The sequence below is a fragment of the Aotus nancymaae genome, unplaced genomic scaffold, assembly GCF_030222135.1.
Source record: "Aotus nancymaae isolate 86718 unplaced genomic scaffold, 86718_ANA_hifiasm-v0.15.2.pri h1tg000043l, whole genome shotgun sequence".
Lineage (NCBI taxonomy): Eukaryota > Metazoa > Chordata > Mammalia > Primates > Aotidae > Aotus > Aotus nancymaae.
Genome location: NW_026988457.1, coordinates 3,745,358 through 3,768,032, shown reverse-complemented (window position 1 = coordinate 3,768,032; position 22,675 = coordinate 3,745,358). Strand labels below are relative to the sequence as shown.

Here is a 22,675-nt window from a genome sequence, read left to right as displayed (position 1 = left end):
CTCTGACAGTGCTTCAGACTGTGAATAGGAATGGAATCAATGGCTGGAATAACCCAAGAACTCAAATCTTTTGGAATAAATGGGGCAGTAAAGCAAGAAAAAAAAAAAAAAACAAGAATGTTAGCAAGAAAGGGAAAAGATGTGACCAATTAAGCAGTGTACTATGGATAAGCTCAGAATTAAAGCCAGAAGGGAGCTGAGTCTGCAAGAAGATAAGGGGAAGATCAAGAGCGGAAGTCTCAGTATCACCAAAGAAAAATTTACTGGAAAATAGGAAGTATGGAAGTTGGAAAGATAAGAGGTTATCTTCTGACAGCTGGATACTGTAACTTAAGATTTCATTGGTGTAGGCCTGGCACGGTGGCTTATGCCTACAGTCCCAGCACTTTGGGGGGCTGAGGATCACTTGAGGTCAGGAGTTCAAGACTAGCCTAGCCAACATGGTGAAATCCCATCTCTACTAAAAAAAAAAAATGCAAAAATTAGCGAGGCACAGGGGTTACTCGGGAAGCTGAAGCAGAAGAATCGCTTGAACTTGGGAAGTGGAGGTTGAGGTGAGCCGGGACTGTGCCACTGCACTCCAGCCTGGGCGACAAAGCAAGACTCCATCCTCCGTCTCAAAAAAAAAAAAAAAAAAAAAAAAAAAGATTTTATTGGTGTAAATGTCTTAGTAATAATCACAATCAGGTAAGAGCCAGGTGACTAAACTACAGAGAGGGTAAAGATTGATGGAGTTAGAGAAGTCAAAACTTGGGGGGCTAGAATACTGATGGAATGAAGAGGAAAAATATAAGCTAGACTATGTATGGGACTGACTGTTAATCAACATCTGACATTTACAAATATGACTTAAAAATGGAACAGTGGTGACTGAGCCTCAAAGAAGGAAGGGTCTTGCATGAGCTAACAGCTAAGGTTAGAGTAGTATTAAGTGTAATTTAAAAGCTTACAGTGTGTCACTGAAATAGCTTTCATCTTAAAGATGTAATTAAACTAAAACTATCTCCTCATCCTTGGTAATTAATTTTATAATTCTCAAAACAACATTTATGTGAAATAAGCATCATAAAAATGAATTGCCTAATACAAATTTCAAACAGAAATTATTTAACTTATTAAGCATTTCTTTATTATTCCAATTATTCTAAGGGACACTTTATCTTAAAATTCAATATGGCCAAATACAAAGCAGAAGATGATGTATTCCAATTATTTTTGAATTATTTTGAATCATATATGTATAAAACATTCTGATATGAACTTAAAGACATTTAAAACATTTTAATTTTTAATATATATATCAATTGTAAATTGAAACCAACAAAACTGTTTTGTATTAAGATTCTTTTAGAAATGAAACTTTGTCCTAGGTCTGAAACAGTAATTTTCTAATTGATAAAGAAATAATAATTGTGTGCTGAGGTGTGAATAAGAAAACTACATTAAGAAAAGTACCTTAATGAGGATATTTTTAAAATTCTATTCAAAGGGAAATATATTTATCACAATAAAGACCAAGTAAAATGGAATAAAATATAAGAAAATAAAAATAATTCATGAATGTACATCAACATCTGTTCTTGAATTTACTAAGTCTATCAGATACTAATTCCAGGGATTAAAAAAAACTCAACACATGACATTAACTAAAAATAAAATCCTAATAATTACTTACTGTATAAGAGAAGCTCTTTCAAAGTACTGAATGGCTTTTTCCCAAAATTGAGTGTCAATGTAATAGGCTCCAAGCCACTCAACGACTTCAATATTACAAGGAAAATACCTATATGACTGGAAAAAAATATGGAATGTAACAATACTTCAATGGCAACATATACTTCTTGAATACTTTACCTATTGAATAAATTTATCCAATGTGAAATTTCTTAATAAAGAAGTATGAGCTGTCCTAAGAACTTTGTAAATTCTGAAACTATATAATATTTAGAAAACCTAAACTTTGCTTGACACATTTTTCAATTATCTGTAAATACTTTTGATGTAACAATACATGAGCTGAATCCAATTAAACACTTAAAAGAATAAAAGAGATGTAAATCATGCTTCAAGAGAAAAATTAATTTGTACTTTTTGCTATTATTAATTATTATTATTATTTTATTATTATTATTTTTTTGAGACGGAGTTTTGCTCTTGTTACCCAGGCTGGATGGAGTGCAATGGCGCGATCTCGGCTCACTGCAACCTCTGCCTCCTGGGTTCAGGCAATTCTCCCGCCTCAGCTTCCTGAGTAGCTGGGATTACAGGCATGCGCCACCATGCCCAGCTAATTTTTTGTATTTTTAGTAGAGATGGGGTTTCACCATGTTGACCAGGATGGTCTCGATCTCTTGACCTCGTGATCCACCCGCCTCGGCCTCCCAAAGTGCTGGGATTACAGGCATGAGCCACCACGCCCAGCCCTATTATTATTATTTTAAGACAGTCTTGCTCTGTTGCCCAGCCTGGAGTACAGTAAGTGTGATCTCGGCTCACTACAATCTCTGCCTCCTGGGTTCAGGCCATTCTTGTGCCTCAGCCTCCTGAGTAGCTGGAATTAAAAGCATGCCACCACCACACTTGGCTAATTTCTGTATTTTTAGTAGAGATGGGGTTTCGTCATGTTGGCCAGGCTGGTCACAAACACCTGGTCTCAAGTTATCTGCCTTCCTTGGCCTCCAAAAGTGCTGGGATTACAGGTATGAGCCACCACGCCTGTCCTTTTATTATTATTTGTAGAGATGGGGTCTTGCTATGTTGCCTAGGCTGGACTTGAACTCTTAGTCTTAAGCAATCTTTACTCTGGCCTCCCAAAGTACTGGGATTATAGACATGAGCCACCAAGCCCAGCTCCATTTCATTTTTTTATTAAATCAAATAAAAAACTAACTTCAGGCTCGGTGTGGTGGCTCACACCTGTAATCCCAGTACTTTGAGAAGCTGAGGCGGGCAGATCACCTGAAGTCAGGAGTTCTGATTTCAGGTCATGAACTGGCCAACATGATGAAACCCTGTCTCTACTAAAAATTCAAAAATAAGCTGGGTGTGGTGGCAGGTGCCTATAATCCCAGGTACTCAGGAGGCTGAGGCAAGATAATTGCTTGAACCCAGGAGGAGGAGGCTGTAGTGAGCCGAGACTGAGCCACTGTGCAGCAGTCTGGGTGACAGAGCAAGACTCCATCTAAAAAAACAAAACAAAACTAACTTCATTTTCCAAGAATGCTTTATTTTAAATAAACCATTTTAAAAGTTAAGATCTTTTAAAATTTTAAAGTCCTGATGCCTTCTTTATAATAATTTACAAAATGCTAAAACACAGAAATAAACATAACACACCTACCTCACAGTAATATTGAAATGCTTGAGATTTATCTCCTTCACGATCATATAATTCTCCTAGTTTAGCTAAAACTTGAGGATCGGTTGGAACAACACTGACCACCTGCCTTAGCCGCTCAATAGCTTGACTGAGATTTTCCTTTAATTCATATCTTAGGCAATGTCAGTTAAGGAAAACAAATTTTCTAAATTCATTAATCAGTAAGAAAACGTAAATACATTTTAGTAACAATATTTCTTAGCCTACAGTAATATGCTATTGTATACTGTTTTCTTTGGCTATCTCCCTGGGGTGGAGATGAATACAGCAGTATGTGGAAATAACACTCTTGCTCCCTATGCATAGTCTGCTTTCCCTTTTGCTTCATTACTATCTATCCACTACGATCAACTCCCAAATTTCTGGTAAAATTATTCCAAGTATTGTCCAAAAACTGTCCTTAATAAAAATGTTCTCAATGTTGCATCCAGTTATTCTATCTCTAACATGTTCAGCATATTAAGAATTATTTTCATGTATTTTTCCTGTTAGTTTTCCCTAATCAGATTATAAACACAAAGATAGTGATTTCTTTTTTTTGTAGCTTCCTTTAGTACCTACTAAGTATTCTGTGTATATTCAAATAATTTATTCATACCAATACTTTTTTATTAATATTTATTTTATACATATTAGATATCTCAGTGAAATGAAAATATTCCAATCCAAAGTTTATTGAAAAAGAAGCATTGTTTTCAATGGTGACAAGTGTGATACCAGATGATCTACTGTTTTTAATGATAAGTGTGATACCACAAGAGAAAAAAATAAGAAAATATACTCACACAGTCTCAAATACATCAATTGCTTGACTGGATCCAAGCTGATCATAAACTGGATAGTAAAATATCATGACACTGAACATTTCAGAGAAATTAAATGAATAAAACAGAACGAAAAGACTAACAGGAGTAACTATGATGCTATCTGCTCTAAAACTAATTTTGTTTGTTTGTTTGTTTGTTTGTTTGTTTGAAACACAGCCTAGTTCTGGGCCCAGGCTAGAGTGCCGTGGCACTGTCTTGGCTCATTGCGACCTCTGCCTCCCAGGTTCAAATTATTCTTCTGCCTCAGTATCGTGAGTAGCTGGGATTACGGGTGCCTACCACCATGCCTGGCTAATTTTTGTATTTTTAGTAGAGACGGAGTTTCACCATGATGGCCAGGCTGGCCTCGAACTCCTGCCCTTAAATGATCAACCTGCCTCGGCTTCCCAAAGTGCTGAGTGAGACTACAGGCATGAGCCACCGTGCCTGGCCTAAAGCTAAAATTTTAAAATAAAATTCTTTATTGAAAGTACAGCAGATAGTACTTAAAATTATTAATGATATACCTCACAACATATAAAATTTTCTAAACATATTTGTATAAAATTTAAATCAAGATAATAGTAACTTAAAAATCTACCTAAGATGTTTAACTCTTCCCAATGTTGTGGTCAAAGCTTACTAAAATAAGGAGAGAAATTAAAGTGCTTTTCAAATAGCATAAAAAGCATTAAAAACATTAACAAATTCCTGCTTTTCTAACCAAGAGCAGGGCTTATTAAGAAACCTAAATGTTGTGGAAGAAACTGTCATGAGGGCATTCCCCCAAGTTCAAAACATAATACTGACACACATAGTATACATTCAATAAATGACTATTAATAAACAGAATGAATGAGTTCATATGAATAATTAAGTAATTTTAGAGGGTAACAGTCTTTGGAGACCTCATTATATATACAGGCCAGCTAAAAAAATAAGAAAAATTATGCAAATGCAATCAATAGTACTAATCAGTATTAAACAGTATTTTATTTAGTAAGTTAGTGCTTCAGTAATACCCTACAAGCTTCAGAATACTATGTTCTAAAGCACCAAGTTGACTTTCAATGAATGGTTTATATGTATCCAAAATGTCATACTCGATTACTTCAGTTATTTTCAAAATTTAATAAATAATAGTTTTAACCATTAATTCCTCTTTCAATGCAAATCACATTTTAAAATAGCATCACTCAAATGGATATTTTTATCACATGATAATCTGCTAGATCATCCTCATCACTTACTTCAAATATTATCCTCATCAATTATTTCATTAGTTAAACTTATTTAATTATTGATCTTCACCAATTGAGAGAATAAATAACTGTCCCTAAGTTTTTCAAATAAGATACATATTTGCTATCTGGTAAAGAACTTCAGCACTGTTTCGTAGGATTGCGTGAAGTTTCAGGAAACAGTCCAAAGCCTCATCTAGCCGATTGAGTTTCTCATAGGTAAGACCTTAAAAAAAGAAAAAAAACATACACCTATAAGCATCATTATTGGTATTAATTTCTTTAATGTAACAGAATAAATCTCAAAATATATGTAAATATTTATCTAGAAGAGAAAATGAAGATGAACTGAGGTTTTTTTTTTTTTTTGAGACGGAGTTTCGCTCGTTACCCAGGCTGGAGTGCAATGGCGCGATCTCGGCTCACCGCAACCTCCGCCTCCTGGGTTCAGGGCAATTCTTCCTGCCTCAGCCTCCTGAGTAGCTGGGATTACAGGCATGCACCACCATGCCCAGCTAATTTTTTTGTATTTTTAGTAGAGACGGGGTTTCACCATGTTGACCAGGATGGTCTCGATCTCTTGACCTCGTGATCCACCCGCCTCGGCCTCCCAAAGTGCTGGGATTACAGGCGTGAGCCACTGCGCCCGGCGAGGTTTTTGTTTTTTGAGACAGGGTCTGGAATTGTTGCCCAGGCTGGAGTGTAGTGGTGCAAACATGGCTCATGGCAGCTTCGACCTCCCAGGCTCAGGTGATTCTCCCACATCAGCCTCTCAAGTAGCTGGGACTACATGTGTGTGCTACCACACCCAGCTAATTTTTTGTATTTTTAGTAGAGATGGGGTTTTGCCATGTTGCTCAGGCTGATCTGAAACTCTTAGCCTCAAGAGATCCACTCACCTCAGCCTCTCAAAGTGCTGGGATTACAGGTATGAGCCACCACCACACACGGCCAATTGAGGATTTTCTTAAAGCACGATGTGAAGGTAGGGGTGGGGATTCTCCACTGGCAGACACCAAAAGATGCTACAAAGTTTCAGTGATTTTAAAAGCATGATGGCGGGCAGGAATAGACAGACCAATAGAACAGAATAAATAGTTCAGAAATGCACTCAATTATAGAGTTCAGTTGAAGACATTTAAAATCAGTGGGGAAGAAAATGCCAGTAATAAGTGGTGCCAGGACAACTGACTATACCTTAATTTTTTTTTAAAATGTAGGTTCTTATTTCATAAAAAAAATCTCAAAATTGTGAAATTCAACAGAAAAAGGTATAAGAAGAGTATGAAAAGAAAATATAAAAAAATGATTTCATAATCGAGGTAAGAAGGACTTCATAAAGCAATAAACAAATGAATAAAGCAATAAAAACGATTTTTTAAAAAGACAAATTTGGCCAGGAATGGTGGATCACGCCTGTAATCCCAGCACTTTGGGAGGCCAAGGCAGGTGGATCACTTGAGGTCAGCAGTTCGAGACCAGCCTTGCCAGCGTGGTGAAACCCTGTCTCTACTAAAAATGCAAAAAATTAGCTGGGCATAGTGAAGCGCGCCCGTGGTCCCAGCTGCTCAGGAGGCTGAGGCAGGGGAATCACTTGAATCTGGATGGTGGAGTTTGTAGTGAGCCGAGATCATGCCACTGCACCCTAGCCCAGACAACAGAGCGAGACTCAGTCTTTAAAAAAAAAAAAAAAAAGACAAATTTGACTATATCAATAATAAAAGAATTCTTTGATAAAAGAAATTAGAAACAAAGTTAAAATCCAAGCAATGGAAAAGGGAGAAATATTTAATACTTACAAATAAATAAGAATATATCTAGGAAGCAAGCGCATGCATGAAGACCTTTGTGCCTCTCTTCAATGCTCTCTTCATAGATACCCAAGTGGTCGTTGTCTCCCTTCCTTCAGTGACTTGAAACATATATTCTCAATGAGGCTCTCCCAGATTCCACCTAAAATGGCTAAGTCCTTCCCACCTCCCCTATTCTTCAAGGTTGGCAGTAGGCCTCCCCTGCTACTTCAGACAGGAGATTAAAGAATCTTTTCTGGGAGGAAAGATCCAATTGACTTATGGGCAGCTCTCCAACTAAACAGACCAGACCAGACAGATGCCCTACAGCAGAGTGCCAGCCCATCAATCTCCCTTATGGACCTAAAGACTCCACTCAGTTTGTAGCCACAAACTCCTGAATACCAGGAGACAGCCCGAAATCATTAGACATCCAAGGAAAGCCCATAATATGGAAAAGAGAATAAAATAAGCAAACCAAAGAAAGCAAAAAATGCCTATGCAGGGAGAAGAGAATTTCAAAAGAAACATTATTAATAATCCAAGAGACAAGACCCAGTACTGCATGGACATGTGTTTGCAATATTTTGCAAATTCATGCCCAGGGGTGATGATGCCTATTTCAGGCAACCTCTGAAAGGCAGGGAAGAGAATGTGATGGTGGTGAGACTTCACGGCTTGCACTATCTGGCTTATTAAAAACAAAATCTGAAGTGAATATGGCAAAATGTGAAAATGTGTTAAACTGGAGTGATAGGTACATGGGTATTTATTTTTTGTATGTACTTTTGTGTATGCATGAAGTTGTTCATAATTAAAAAGAGAGCAAATGGGATTTTTGCCCAACCAGTTTGGCAAAAGTTAAAAAGAAAGATAATATCCAGTATTAGCAGAAATTTGAGAAATTAGTATTACACACTGTGATAGAAAAGCCTTTTTGGAGGGCAGTATGGCAAGCTTGATCCAAATTTTGCATGTGCACAGCTTTGGAATCATTAATTCCACTTTAAATTATCTATAATCTGAGAGGCAGTAGTCTTCTTTTCAATTTACTATTAGAAGGAAGTCAACTCCTCCTCCTAATGTGTAAGATCTCTTTAAGCAAAACAAAATAAAAATATACAAATATAAATCAAAAAATAAGCAAACAAATAATGTAAAAAGCAATTTCACCTTGTTTCACTTACCAATATTATAAAGTGCTTCAGTACAAGAAGAATCATTTCTTAAAGCCTCTTTATAGAATTCAGCGGCCTTCTCATAATCACCATTTGCAAAAACTGTATTCCCTTTATTAGTAAGAGCTGCTGGATTATATCTATCAGAGTTCACAGCTATATCTGCATAGCTGCTGGCGTGTGCAAAATCCTTTCCCTAAGTAAAATATACATACAAATTATTTGAATTTCATGAAATATCTGAGTGTTCTGAGATTACAGAAATAAACAGACTTTCTGAGATTACAAATATGATGAACAAAAATATTTTACTTATCTTGATATGTCTGATTGATAGTCTGGTTCTACATAAGCGTTTTACTCACCAAGCTCAACTACCCAAGTTTTTTGTGATTGAGTTCTCCACAGTCTCATGGTTTGAATAACAACACTATTTATATGTAGGTGGTTCCATGCTCAACACCCAAATTCCATGTCATCATTTGCTGCAGTGCTCCCCTTCCCACTTTGAAGCCCTGAAATGGCTGTCACAAAAGCACTACCCTCCCTGCCTCTAGCACACTGGCTGCATCACCTACTAGGTTTCTGCAATTCTAGCAATCCATTGTTTTTTTTTCTGCCTCCATGCCAAATACTTGGTCACAGTCTTGCCATCATTCATGTGAGCTACAGGAACCTCTCTGTTCTTAAATATTGTGACCATCTGTGCCAGGTCAGCTTGGTTAAGCCAGGAACTACATTTCCAAGAAGCTCCTTCACTTAGGCTCTTGTCTAGGCCAAAAGAGGAACTTATGTGACATCTGGAATGCAGATCTGAAGCAAAGGCCTGTAGTCTCTGAAAGCCTTTTTCTTGTCCTCAGATGCAGGACTGATGCAGAAATGTCCATGGGTGCCAGCTTCTCCTCACTCACATCACTTTATGGCCAGCTCTTCTTCCTGACTATACAGACCCTCCTCCATGACAGGGTTTGGCTGTGGCCACCAGAGGAGGCAGCTGCACAGAGGCATCTGCTTCCCACAGAACTCCCCATGAAGGCGCTCTGGGTTCTACTGTGGCAGATGGATGTGTGTGGCCACTCATTGGCTGATGGTGACTCCTCCTCAGATCTCCAGCTCCCCTTCTGCACCTTCACCACCACAGCTCCTTCACAACTGTATAACATTAAACTTCAATGCCCTTCTCCCATATCACTAACAGTGACCATCCTGGTTAAACTTTTCAAAAGTTTAGATATAATTTATATATTATAAACCTGACCCCCTTTAAAATGTAGAATTCTGTGGCATTTAGTAGGTTCACAAAGTTGTGAACCATTGCCAATATCTACTTCCAGAATATTTTTCCAACCCTCAAAAGAAACCCTGTACCCATCAGTAGTCACTCCCCATCCTCCTCTGCCCCCAGCCCCTGGCAACCACTAATCTGTTTTCTGTCTCCATGCCTATTCTGGACACTGAATATAAATAGAATCATAAAATATGCAGTCTTTTGTGTCTGACTTCTTTCACTTAGCATAATATTTTTAAGGTTCCTCTATGTTGTAGCATGCATCTGTGCTGGAATCCTTTTAAAGGTTGAATAATGTCCCACTGTATGGATAGACCACATTTCATTTACCTGTTCATTGCTGATGGACACTTGGGTTGCTTCCAGGTACCTTTTTGGTTACTATGAATAATGCTGCCATGAACATCCACATGCAAGTTTTTGTGTGAACTCTGATTAAAATCTGAAACAAAAATTGGTACCTGCAGGTGGGATGGTGCTGTTACAAAAACTAAAACATGTAACACTGCCTTTTGGACAAAGCAGCAGGCAAAAGTGAGAAAAGCTGTGAATGGCTGTGTTGGGGACTGAAGAGATGGTGAAGCATGAATGAGCCTGCAAAGGCAGAAGGAATCATCAGAGGCTGGATAAAGAGCAAGCCACACTGTCACCATGAAGCAGTGAAACAAGTGTCATCCACAGAGTGGGTTGGAGGATAGGAAGTGCACCTAATAAATCTGCACATGTGGCCAAGGGGATTTCTAGGTAGGATGCTGAAGGGCCAATGAACTTATTTTAACTGGGTATAACTGATCGGGTATAGGAAGAGGAAAAATGAGCTAAGAACTGTTCAGTTTGCAGGTAGAATTTAGAGGAAATATAGAAGAACTAGGACTTGCTGGGTTGGAAAATAAAATTATTTCATGTCTCCAGTTTCTTGTGGTGGCACAAGATTCTCAAAGCAGGAAATGGTGGCAGGTTAGGGAACAATTCAAAGGCGTGGATGTATAACACCTTTCGTAAACATCTCACAAAGACTTAAGGTCACACCTAGTAGACCTTCTCTCTCAGGTAGCAAAACAGGCTTCTAGACACTTCAAGGCTCTGTTCCATAGCAGCCTACACACCTAGTGGGAAGGGGTCTGTCTGGAAAAGAATTACGATGCAGCTGTTGGGACATGTAGAAAAGTCCAACAAGATTTAGAGAAAACTCTCCAAGTTTTTAGGGGAGTTGTACTGACTGTTGCTAGTTTGGATTAAAGGGACAGATATAGTCGAAAATGAAAAAAGCCCTCTGTTCCCCAAATGTCTCTGGACAGAAAGCAGGCTAAGAAAGTTAATCAGCTGCAAACATACGCTATTGCTTTCTTTTTGTTTTTTATTTTAAGTTCTGGGATACATGTGCAGAACATGCAGTTTCGTTACATAGGTACACATGTGCCATGGCGGTTTGTAGCAACTATCAACCTGTCATCTAGGTTTTAAGCCCCGCATGCATTATGTATTTGTCCTAATGCTCTTCCATTGCACTCCACCCCCAACAGGCCATGGTGTGTGAGGTTTCTCTCCCTGTGTCTATGTGTTCTCACTGTTCAACTCCCACTTATGAGTGACAGCACGTGGTACTTGGTTTTCTGTTCCTGAAACATAGGCTATTTCTTATACAAAAGGAAGATGTTCTCAGAGGACAGAGCCAAGAGCTGTAGAGGATGAAGAATTAGGGGCCACTCTGAGGGAGCATAGCTGAGCCCTAATCAAGGAATATTCCTTTTTCCCAGACTAGGAAGTACTGGCCACATCTACTTTGTTGGGTTTCAGAATCATGAAGGACAGTGACTGTGATGTGCCTCCATCCCTCACCTTTGGGGATGAGTGTCTATTATAGTTATCTTATTCTTATATCTCCATGGTATGTTGAGTGTATGGTGAGGCAGGTGCTATGTCTCTTCATTCACAGATCTTTGGATCAATAAGAAAGAGAAATTGTGCCTGAGAAAGCTCCATTTCTTGTTTTTGTTTGTTTGAGACAGAGTCTCACTTTGTCACCCAGGCTGGAATGCAGTGGCACGATCTTGGCTCACTGCAACCTCCATCCACCAGGTTCAAGCAATTCTCGTATCTCAGCCTCCTGAGCAGCTGGGACTACAGGCATGCATCACTATGCCTGGCTAATTTTTTGTGTTTTTAGTAGAGATGTGATTTCACCATGTTGGCCAGGCTGGTCTCGAACTCCTGGCCTCAAGTGATCCACCTGCCTCAGCCTCCCAAAGTGCTGGGATTACAGGCATGAGCCACCATACCCAGCTGGAAAGCTCCATTTCTATCCAGACCTGATGTAGATCCTGGCCTTTCAGCCTGATGCTGTGGGGAATGAGATTCTGAGAGTTTTGGGAGGGATGTGAATAACTGCAGCCTGAGTTCAGACAGTGATAGATTGTTACAATAATGAATCCAGTGGATCATACCTTCCAGGATTCATGTATGACTCATTCAGGTATGATTCTCTCTCATGTTTGTTTTGTTCAATAAAATGCACACGGAACCTAATACCCACTTGTGCAATGGGGTTTGCCCTTATGGAACCCAGTCCTACATGAGAAGGCTGAGATCCCTTGCTGGAGATACTCTGAAGGAAGACTGAGTCGCCCTGGCCGACAGTTCAGCTAAGTGCCAGGCATGAGGGAGGCATTTGGAACATCCAGCCTCAGTCATGCCTCAGAGGATGGCAGCTGTATGAGTAAGGCCAGGCAAGCCCAGTGAAAGAAGCATCCAGGTGAACCCAGCTCACTGGGTAGAATGTAAGCAATTACCTGGTGATTTCAAGCCACTACAGTTTGGGGCAGTTCATTACACAGCAACAGAAAACAGATACAACTATACACCGGATACCAACAATACACTTTCAACTACGTATCATATAAAACTACATAGCAGACTCATCACTTGGCCTCAAAAGATTCTTGATTACAACCATTTTTTTCAGAACCAAGTACAAGAAATTACCGATCAGATACTCTAACAGCTCTGCTTGGTTGAATAAATCTAACAATTCTCTGTGCTTCTTTAAAATTTCTATTGTTCTCCTCCTGCATATTTGTCAAACTTAGTAAAGATTTGATGATGAATTGGGTCACAAAATTCATTAGTGATTTTCTAAATTCAAAATTTAATGGCTATGATAGATACCATGTTTCACCCCGTGGACTTGCCCTTTAGAGCTGCTGGGAGTGCTGCTGGCCATGAGCCTCAGCAGGAAGCCTTCTCTGGAAACTGACTCGGGTGGAAGAGAGAGAGGCACCTTGGCCCCCTTCCTAGAGATGCCCTGTTTTTGGGAAGCAGGCCACATCCAATGGCTGGCTGGTGTAGGGTACAAAGGCCCACCCTCTCACCCCTAGAGGGGACACTGCTGTGGTCTGCCCTAGCTTTTGTGCATCCTACAGGGTTAGTGAAGGCCTTGTGGTGCTAACTGTATCAGAGCCAAACTCCTGCTCAGTGCTTTCTCCCTGGCACCCTCCAGTGACAGGTGCTGATCAGAAGAGCTCTGCCCAGTCACAGGTGGTTCTCTATTTCAGAGTCTGCGCTTACCAGCAACAGGACCATTTCTCAGCCTTCATTCTCTTATACTGTCCCCTCTGGTTTCAACATCACTCCTGTTTGTGCCCTCCCTTTATTTCAAAGACAACATACTATCTTGTTTCTTTTCCTGTTGTCTTAATTGGATTCTTAATCTTACCTTTTTAGGGTATGTATATTTTGGTTAGTTTTCAGTTCTGTGCTAAGCTCTTATTCATGAAAAGATCATTTATTATCAAAGCTTTAATCTCTATAGAGATGATCACATTTCATCTCTAACCCTGATTTACCCTCTGCAATCGATCTCCATGCCTCCTGATATGGTTTGGCTCTGTGTCCCCACCCAAATCTCATCTCAAATTGTAACTGTAGAGGGAGAGATCTCGTGGGAGATGACTGGATCAGGGTGGTGGTTCCCCCATGCTGTACTCATGATAGTGAGGGAGTTCTCATGAGATCTGATGGTTTTTAAAGTAGCAGTTTTTCCTGCGTTTTTTCTCTCTCTTTTCCTGCCTCTTTGTGAAGAAGGTGCTTGCTTCTCCTTCACTTTCTGCCACAATTTTAAGTTTCCTGAGGTTTCCCTAGCCATACAAAAATGTGAGTCAATTAAACCTCTTTATAAATCACCCAGCCTCAGGTATTTCTTTATAGCAGTGTGAGAACAGACTAACACACCTCCGATCTACTTGTTTTCGTTATTACCAAAAATGTTTAAGCAGATTTAAAAAGAAACTCAACATGTTTTCCCCCAATCAGCACCCTCCTCTAGACATGCAACTAACTGGTACCACTCTCCTACCAGTAGATTAAAGTACTGGAGTCATTCTTCAACCAGTGGTTTGGATCTCTTTCTTCATCTTTACATATACGAGGGGTATGATACCTTTCCACTAACAACAGCGGTTCAGCACAGCAGTGCTTCTCAATTGTGCACAGATCAGAAGCTCTAAGAGGGACTGGAAACATAGTTTAATAAAATATGATGACTTTTTTTCTCATTTGTTAAAGAAACATATAATAAGCACTTGTCATCAGCAAGGCACTGTGCACAACGCAAAGCTCAAGCTGATGGGCTAGTGGAAAAGAATCATATATAAACCATTAAAATACAATGCTATGAGTGCAAACAAAATATCCTAGGAGCACAAAGAAAGGTGAGACTATCTGTCAAAGAGAGTCAGGAAGGCTACATATTTCAGTTTGGGTAGTGAAAGTAAATTTAAACAAGGGGTTGGATAGTGGAATATTTTAAAATAAGGGCAGTTCTTGGAAACCTGTTAAGCCCATTCCTATGCCATTATGCTGAGCAGAACATAAGCAAAACCCAAGATGCTGGAAATTCAAGGGTTAGTGGCTCAGGCAGTTAAGGAGTTGTGGTAGCCTTACAATAGTTTACTGCCGAGGTAGATGGTAAGGTCTAGGTTGCTGCTGTGCCTTCATCTGGGCCCTTCCTTGGTCCTGCCACCTCAGCATGAACAGTTATTCTTAAGGAAAGCTCTTACAGGCTTCTTCTACATGCAGGACAGAATTGACTCTCGGATCATTTCCTCTAAGAATCATAGAATAACAGAATTAAAAATGATACTGAAAAATCACACAGTTCAGTTGTTTCTAACATCCAGCCTTTAGAATCATAGAGGTTCTCAAAGTGGCAAATGAAAATCTACACTTTTTTTTTTCTGAGACAAGGTATCTGTCACCAGGCAGGAGTACAGTGGCACAGTCATGGCTCACTGCAGCCTCGATCTCCCTAGCTCAGGTGATACTCCCACCTCAGCCTCCTCAGTAGCTGGGACTACAGGCATGCACCACCATCTTTCAACTTTTTGTAGAGACAGGCACTGTGCTGCCCAGGCTAGTCTCAAACTCTTAGGCTCAAGCAATCCACACGCCTCAGCCTCCCAAAGTGCTAGGATTACATGCTTGAGGCATCACACTTACCTATAATCAATTTTCAATACTTAGAAAAAGTCTACCAGAAATTCTGTATTTTCTAGGGAAAATAAAATGACTCTTATGCACACTTCCCTCCTAGCACTTACTTGCCTCTATACTTTTGTTTAGTCCCTGCCTCCCTACAAATGCCCCTTTCTATATTCTGACCTGCAAGATCCAACTCTATGCAATGTTTCCTGCAATCCCTTAATTAAAATGTTATTTGCCTCCTCTGAATTTCTGAAGCACTTATCTACATTAATTTATTGTTCTCTACTTTGAACCTTCCTTCCTAGTCTACCTCCTTTGCTCCAAAGTAAGAATGCTCCCCTTTAGGGAGCTTTTAGACTTTTGGTATCCCCATGATTGGCATCCAGTAGATGCTCAATGAATGCTTGTTAGAGATGATACTCTGTAACCTTACATCAATCTTTTAACCTAAGATGTCACTTTCTTTACTAATAACACAAAGGAACTGAAATACATCTCTAGCTCTTCCAGCTGTATGTTCCATAACCTATGCTGTGATGCTTACCACCACAATTTTTCTCCCTCCCTTCTCCTTCAGAGATGGTCTTCTCATTCATGTCTGCCAACTCAGCCCCTGGCCTGGCACTTGTCATGATCAGATCCTCTATACACCTCAATTCACTTAACAATCTCCACCAGTAGTCTTTGGGGCCTCTCCCTAAGCATGATCCTCAGGTAGAAATTTAGCAATATAAAAATAGCACATGATTAACTCTTAGTTGTAAAAAAACTTACCATATAATACAGGGCTGAGAGATTGGTTGCAGCTGTACTTTTCACTCTACTGTCCTTTTTTTCCAACATTTTAAAAATCTTTACACCCTAGAAATGGAATATCTGAAGGTTACTACCATTGTAATATGACAGTATTCAAGCTTATGGTTGGGGAAAAAGATCAGTGTTCCTGAAGGAAGACCAGGGGAAGGCACAAAAGGGGTGGATTAACGTGTTCAAGAAAATATGACAAGAAGAGAATTTCATTTGAGAATGAAGAATTTATAAAAAAGAATAAAATGGAAATTCTGGAATTAAAAATATAATTAAGAAAACATAGATGTTATAATAGCAGATTAGATACAGCTGAAGAGAGGCCTGGTGACTGGAAGAAAGGTCAGTAGTAAATAATGAGCCTTGGAAGGCTGGGCATGGTGGCTCATGCCCATAATCTTAGCACTTTGGGAGGCCATGCAGGAGAACTGCTTGAGGTCAGGAGTTTGAGAGCAGACTGGGTGTAGGAGTGAGATTCTGTCTAAAAGATAATTAATATGATGATGATGATAATAATAATGAGCCTTGGAAGTCATGTGATACAGCTGAGTGTTTATCCTGCATAATGGGGTGGGCAGTGTGGCCTTGAAAGGTTTTGCCTAAGAGACATGATCAAATTTGATCTTTACAAAATAATTCTGAGGTTTCTGCTTCTGGCCATGACAGACTAGCCTATAGAAGAGCATTCTTTCACAAAGAACAACTAGAAAAATTATATAAAATACTATAACTATTTTTTGAAGGCACTGTAGAGCTAGCAAAGCAACCAGGACTTCAAGGCCAAGGTCCCCAAAAATGTTTGGACTAAATGAAGCACGGCAAAATAGAACACTAAAAAATGTTCCTAGAAAAGAACACAAGAGACTTAAAGGAGCACAATGAAAAGGTCTAATAGAAATGCAATTGAAGTTTCAGAAGGCCAAGAAGAAAAATTACACAGAATTTTTCAGAACCAGTAATGAAAAATAATTCTGGAAGTATTACAAAAAGTGATCTAGAGTAAATCCAAATATAATTATATTTTTAAGTCATGAGAAATGAACGTATGTTTTTAACTGCCTGGCAGGTCTAAGATAATACTAACCAAATAAGATGTGTGGAATGGTCAGACACTTTACATCAAAGGTGAATGAGTACTCAACCTAGAAATTGCTACAGAATATCAGAAAGAAAAAAAACAAGGTAGAGAAAGGCACTGGGTTTTCCTTCCTTCATTCTTTTAAAATACATTTACTGAATAGAAGATACTTGGCTCTTGGTGCCTCCTGCTCCTAGAAAGCAGTTGTGTACAAGCAAAAGTAACTGCATTAGCTTTTATAATGGCTGTCAGCTACATCTCTTGCAAATATCTGACAGATCCTGAGATGTGGGCTGTGCAATGTTTGACCTCAAATGAAGTACCAGTAGGCAGACTGACTCAATTTTTTTGAAGGGCAGAAGATTTTAAAATACTAGATTCCAGATACTTTGGTTAGAATATGAGTAAATTGTTATTCTTTTATTTATTTATTACTTTTTGCACAATAAAGTTACCAAGCAAATTAGTCTTTTAAAGGGTTTCTGATGACATCAAAGGAAACTGATGGAAGTTTCTAGGTAAGCAGTTTACAATTCTACAAAGTAAACACTGGAAAAGAAAACCCCAAACATCATATCCTCACTTTGAAGATTCCATTTTTATCATTTACTCTTTTAAAAAGCACTTATAACACTGCCACAAGTTCCTTAAACTTACCTCAAAAATAATTGCTGCTAATATTGCTCATCCTTTAGAAACTACTTCATTGATTCTTTATAAAACCTCCACAGCTATTAATATAAAAGCCACCATTGTTTTGAATCTCTAAGTTTTATAAGCTGCATTTCACTTTAAATAAGAATTGAGATAGTTTAATCTTTACTTTTAGACTGGGTCACAATAATTACTTTAAAATATAAGGCACTTGGATAGGTATAACTCATACATCCATTAAACTCTTCAAAGTGTACAGGAAAAGAAAGCTATTCTCTAATGTTGACGACATCCATAAAACAATACAAAAACAATGCTAACAAGCAATAACAACAATTTTTTTTTTAAAAAAAGGAGTGTTGAAGTCCTTTGTACCATTCCATTTAGAAACAGACATTCACTTTAAAACCATCAGATCTTTGAGACTTGTAAAAAAAAAAAAAGAAAAGAAACAGACATTCACATTATAGTCAAGAAAATGTGTGTTAAATTTTTAAATTTTGATATATACTACTTTGTAACTTACTAATAACAATACTTTAAAGCTATCTTTAACATCAAATCTATTTTCTCCCAAAATGGTTATTATGAATCCAAAAAGCAGTGTAATCCAAGCTATTACTTAAAAAACTTGGCAAAGGTATTTACAACTTAAAACATCATAAATGGATATCACTTGACAAAGTATTAAAACATCATAAATGGATATCACTTGACAAAGTAAAAACACTTCATATTATAGATTTCTACACTATGATCTATTCTAAAAAGGCTACATAATTATTCTAATAAAAGGAACACTCTCGAGTATTTTTTTGGCTCAGAGTTTTGTTCTGAAATTGGCTGTTTTTATAATCATTCTCTACATGTCCATAAATCTATATCCAGTATTTGTTTTTAAAAGTAAAATAAGTTTATTCATAAATGGAACTGATAAAAGTGCAGTCAAAATTAAATTTTATTGTAAATGGCAAAACAAAAAATAAAAATAAACATTACCTTGTTTGTTTCCCTGAAAACAATGAGGAAAAGGGCTCTACATCTGTCCTACTCTCCTTTCCCATCTGATGCCATCTAGCTCCTGGCTTCAGCATTCCACCGAGCCTGCCCTACACTACCACTGGCCTCCAGGCCAATGGCTTCATTTCATCCACTTTGGGCTTTTTGGAATTTTTTTTTTTTCTATTACAAAAGTGGCTACAAATACCATCACTATCACAAAGACCCACACTATGTGATTTCAGCATCTTTTTCTTGAAAAAAAAAAAAGTATTTACAGCTAACTCCAGAACTATATACTTACAGAAGAAGGCATAAATTTTTCTTTTTTACTTTGAATTGTAAATAAAGTAGTTGTCGTCAAATGATTACTATGAGATACGTCAACCCAATCCTTTTTCACTTAACATTTCTCTCAAACTAAGATTGTATTATACCCACCTCGTAATACTTACAATACACAAACAAAAGAAAGACAGAGTGAGAGCAGCAATGATGAAAAGAAAACAGAAATGGCCTTTTAAAAAATCAGTAAACTAATGCATATTAAAAACTTAAAAATGCAAATGGAACAGAAGATATTTTGAACAAGACTAGATAGGAAAGCGCAGATAGTAAGATCTGAGTTCAATAGGTTTTAACACTAAAAAATTGGAGTGTTTATTGCTTAATGGACATAGTTTTAGAACATGAGCTATAGCAATGCATTCTTAACCCTTTCTTTTTTTTTTTATTTTTCTTTTCTTTCTTTTTTTGAGACGAAGTCTCGCTCTGTTGCTCAGGCTGGCTGGAGTGCAGTGGTGTGATCTTGGATCACTGCAACCTCTGCCTCCCACGTTCAAACAATTCTCCTGTTTTAGCCTCCCGAGTAGCTGGGACTACAGGCGTACGCCACCACGCCCGGCTAATTTTTGTATTTTTAGTGGAGACGGGGGTTCACCATATTGGTCAGGCTGGTCTCAAACTCCTGACCTCAGGTGATCCACCCATCTCAGCCTCCCAAAGTGCTGAGATTACAGGCGTGAGCCACCGCACCCAGCCTCTTAACCCTTTCTAAAAAGATCATTCAAAAATAAAATGTCAGAGGAAAACTGGCAAATATGGTTTTCTCCATTTTGTCACCTATAACAGTACATGTCACACACAATTTTTTTTTGTTCATATAGCACTTTAGCAAGATATGACCAATTTAATTCACGTTGCTTCCATGAAAAAAGCATTACAACAATGTTGAAGACTCATCAGGGGCATTTTTCATAACCAAGGGTGTGAGGATCAAATGACAGGACAGATACTTTGAAAAGTCTTTTTCAAATGTTTTGTAAATGCTCAAACAATTAAGCATAGCAAATTAATATATGCAATGGAACCACCCTATAGTACTACATTATATTAATTATATATTTATTTCATCAACACTAGGGTTGCTTTTTTCTCTCATATTCTTTGAGTAGATGGCGTTCTCCCCACTTCCTTTGCTAGTCCTTTCTATTGTCTCCCAGAGCAAAAGTTCTCTAAATAGGAAGAAAGCACAGGCTTGGGATAGGATGCGGGAAAGATGTTGCAGCTTTCTCTGGTCCTTGCTCTTTGGACCTAACTGGGAAGAGCTGAGTTTCCTAGTTGTTGGCATATAATGACACTAACCACTGGTGTTACAGACTAAGACATCAAGTCATTCTGTTTACTCTTTTTGGTTATCCCTCTTTCTTATAGCTATCTAAACCTCCTGATTGTGTGTACAACTCTTGAGAGGCTGCTCAAGAGGGAGCACCAACTCTACCCTCACCCAAGGTAGCAATGGAACAGTAGTGCCAGTGAGAGATCTGCAGGGTTCTAAAACCCCATTCAGCCATGGGACCCTTCCATCCCGAATACAGTGACAATGAGGAAACCAAACACATAAAATAGACTACAAGAAAACTGCTCTGGTGAGTATAGCAGGCTCCCTGCTTTTCGTGCTCCCTAGTACAATCAGTATTCCTAAAAACTCTATGCTTTGGGGAACACTTTGAAAATCTCTAGGGGAAAGTTAATCTCTGGAACAGAGAATATGGTTTGTAATTTACCAACCATGCTATACAAAGAAAGTATTTACATTTTAAGAAATGACAAACAGGCAAAAATAAATAAAAGTTTAAAACTATTTTAATGAAAATCATGTTAAAATGGAAATAAAAATATTATTCAACTTCAGAATAATCACAGATAACACTATTCTAGAAAGGAGTTGCCCTGTTTTTATTGCTTTTACCAATTAAGATGTGGAATTCCATCTAAAACTTTTTTTAAAACTTACCTGGTTATAGTCCCTTTGTTTCAAGTATGTAACTGCTTTTTTCATTTCCAGATCATCGGCTAGCTCTACATATTGAGAAGCTTTCACCACTTCCACGCACCTATAAGGGAAAGCATAAAAAAGCTTACTTGATTTCGTTTTAGTATATTGATGCTTTTGGTTTTCTTAAATGTGGCTTTTCAAAGATTTTTTTAAAGGGTTCCTAGTACTCTGTAAAGGTAAGCACTTGATTTGCTCCAACAAGGTTTTAAGTTACTTAAGTCTTCAGTTCTAAATTACTTTTTCTTTTTGAGACAGGGTCTTGCTTTGTCATCCAGGCTGGAGTGGCGCAATCTTGGCTCACTGCAACCTCCGTCTCTCGGGTTCAAGTGATTCTGCTGCCTCAGCCTCCCATGTAGCTGGGATTACAGACATGCGCCACTATGCCCAGCTAATTTTTGTATTTTAGTAGAGATGGGGTTTCACCATGTTGGTCAGGCTGGTCTTGAACTCCTGACCTCGTGATCCACCCACCTCAGCCTCCCAAAGAGCTGGGATTATAGGCACGAGCCACTGTGCCTGGCCAAAAGATTTTTTAAATGTCATGCCCATATAGGGTGCTTACCATGAACAAAGCTTGCAGGACTGGAAGTTGTTTTGGGTAAGTCACAGAGTGACCTCTGAGTGAATGTTAAGGCCTAGGATATTACTGTACACTTTTATACAACTGGCAGCATAGGTTTGTTTATACCAGCATCACCACAAACAAGTAAATAATGAGTTGTGCTACAATTTTATGACAGCTACAATGTCACTAGGTGAAAGGAATTTTTCAGCTTCCTGAGACTACTGCCATATGTGTGGTCCACTGTTGACTGAAATGTAGTACATAACTTCTTAATTTACAAAATAACATGAGTAACAAGAAAAATATCTTACTAGGAATTTTTACAACAGGCTATATTAATCTTAACATATAGTATTATCTGCTTAATAGGAATCAGCATTCATATTCACTTTTCTAATGATGATATTAATTTAAATTTAAAAGTATAAATTATGAAAAAAACCGTATCTGTGCAGTATTATAGAATTTCTCTTACCAATCATAACCTGCAGCAAAAGATGTTTCAATTACAGGAGCAATGAGTTTTGCAGATGTCATGATGTATTTTTCTGCCATAGCTTTCCTATATCAAATAAACCAAACAATTGTATTTAGAGATACAGTATAAAATAGTTTGGATTTATTTCTTAAAATTTAATTGTAAACATTATCTGCCAAAACTAATGTACCACAAAAGCCAACTAAATAATGGACAGCTACCATAGAAATCTATTTATGAGTCAGGTTTAAAACCATGACTAGGAAATGTGATTAGCAAGCCATGATTGCCTGCTGGGTCAACAGTATTCATTTCGTTTCTTTTTCTGCTTTATGATGCCTTCTGACAAACTGAAGAGATACTGGAGACACAAGGCCCTGCAGCAGAACTTACATAGCCTACACTGTGGAACGAAAAAAGAGTGAAATGACTACTGAAGAAATCGTATATGGTAAAGAGTAAAACTGAATTACTACCTGTTGCTTTTGTGTGTGTATATATGTATCTGTATGTGTGTGTATGTATATGTATGTGTACATATATAAAATCATGTATCATCATGATTACTGGAAAATGTCCCAGTGCTTTTTAAAGTG

At 38.2% G+C, this 22,675-nt stretch overlaps 1 protein-coding gene across 1 annotated transcript in view; it reads right to left on the bottom strand.

The window, feature by feature from the left end:
* Positions 1-22,675, bottom strand: part of LOC105726173 (intraflagellar transport protein 88 homolog) — a 114,397-nt gene that overhangs the window by 52,157 nt on the left and 39,565 nt on the right. The window contains exons 14-20 of the mRNA XM_064361734.1: positions 22,077-22,163; positions 20,995-21,094; positions 15,935-16,021; positions 8,404-8,590; positions 5,544-5,652; positions 3,341-3,491; positions 1,676-1,791 (exon numbers count right to left, since the gene is read on the bottom strand). Of these exons, the coding sequence (XP_064217804.1) occupies positions 1,676-1,791; positions 3,341-3,491; positions 5,544-5,652; positions 8,404-8,590; positions 15,935-16,021; positions 20,995-21,094; positions 22,077-22,163 (837 nt within the window). The remainder of the gene's footprint in view (positions 1-1,675; positions 1,792-3,340; positions 3,492-5,543; positions 5,653-8,403; positions 8,591-15,934; positions 16,022-20,994; positions 21,095-22,076; positions 22,164-22,675) is intronic.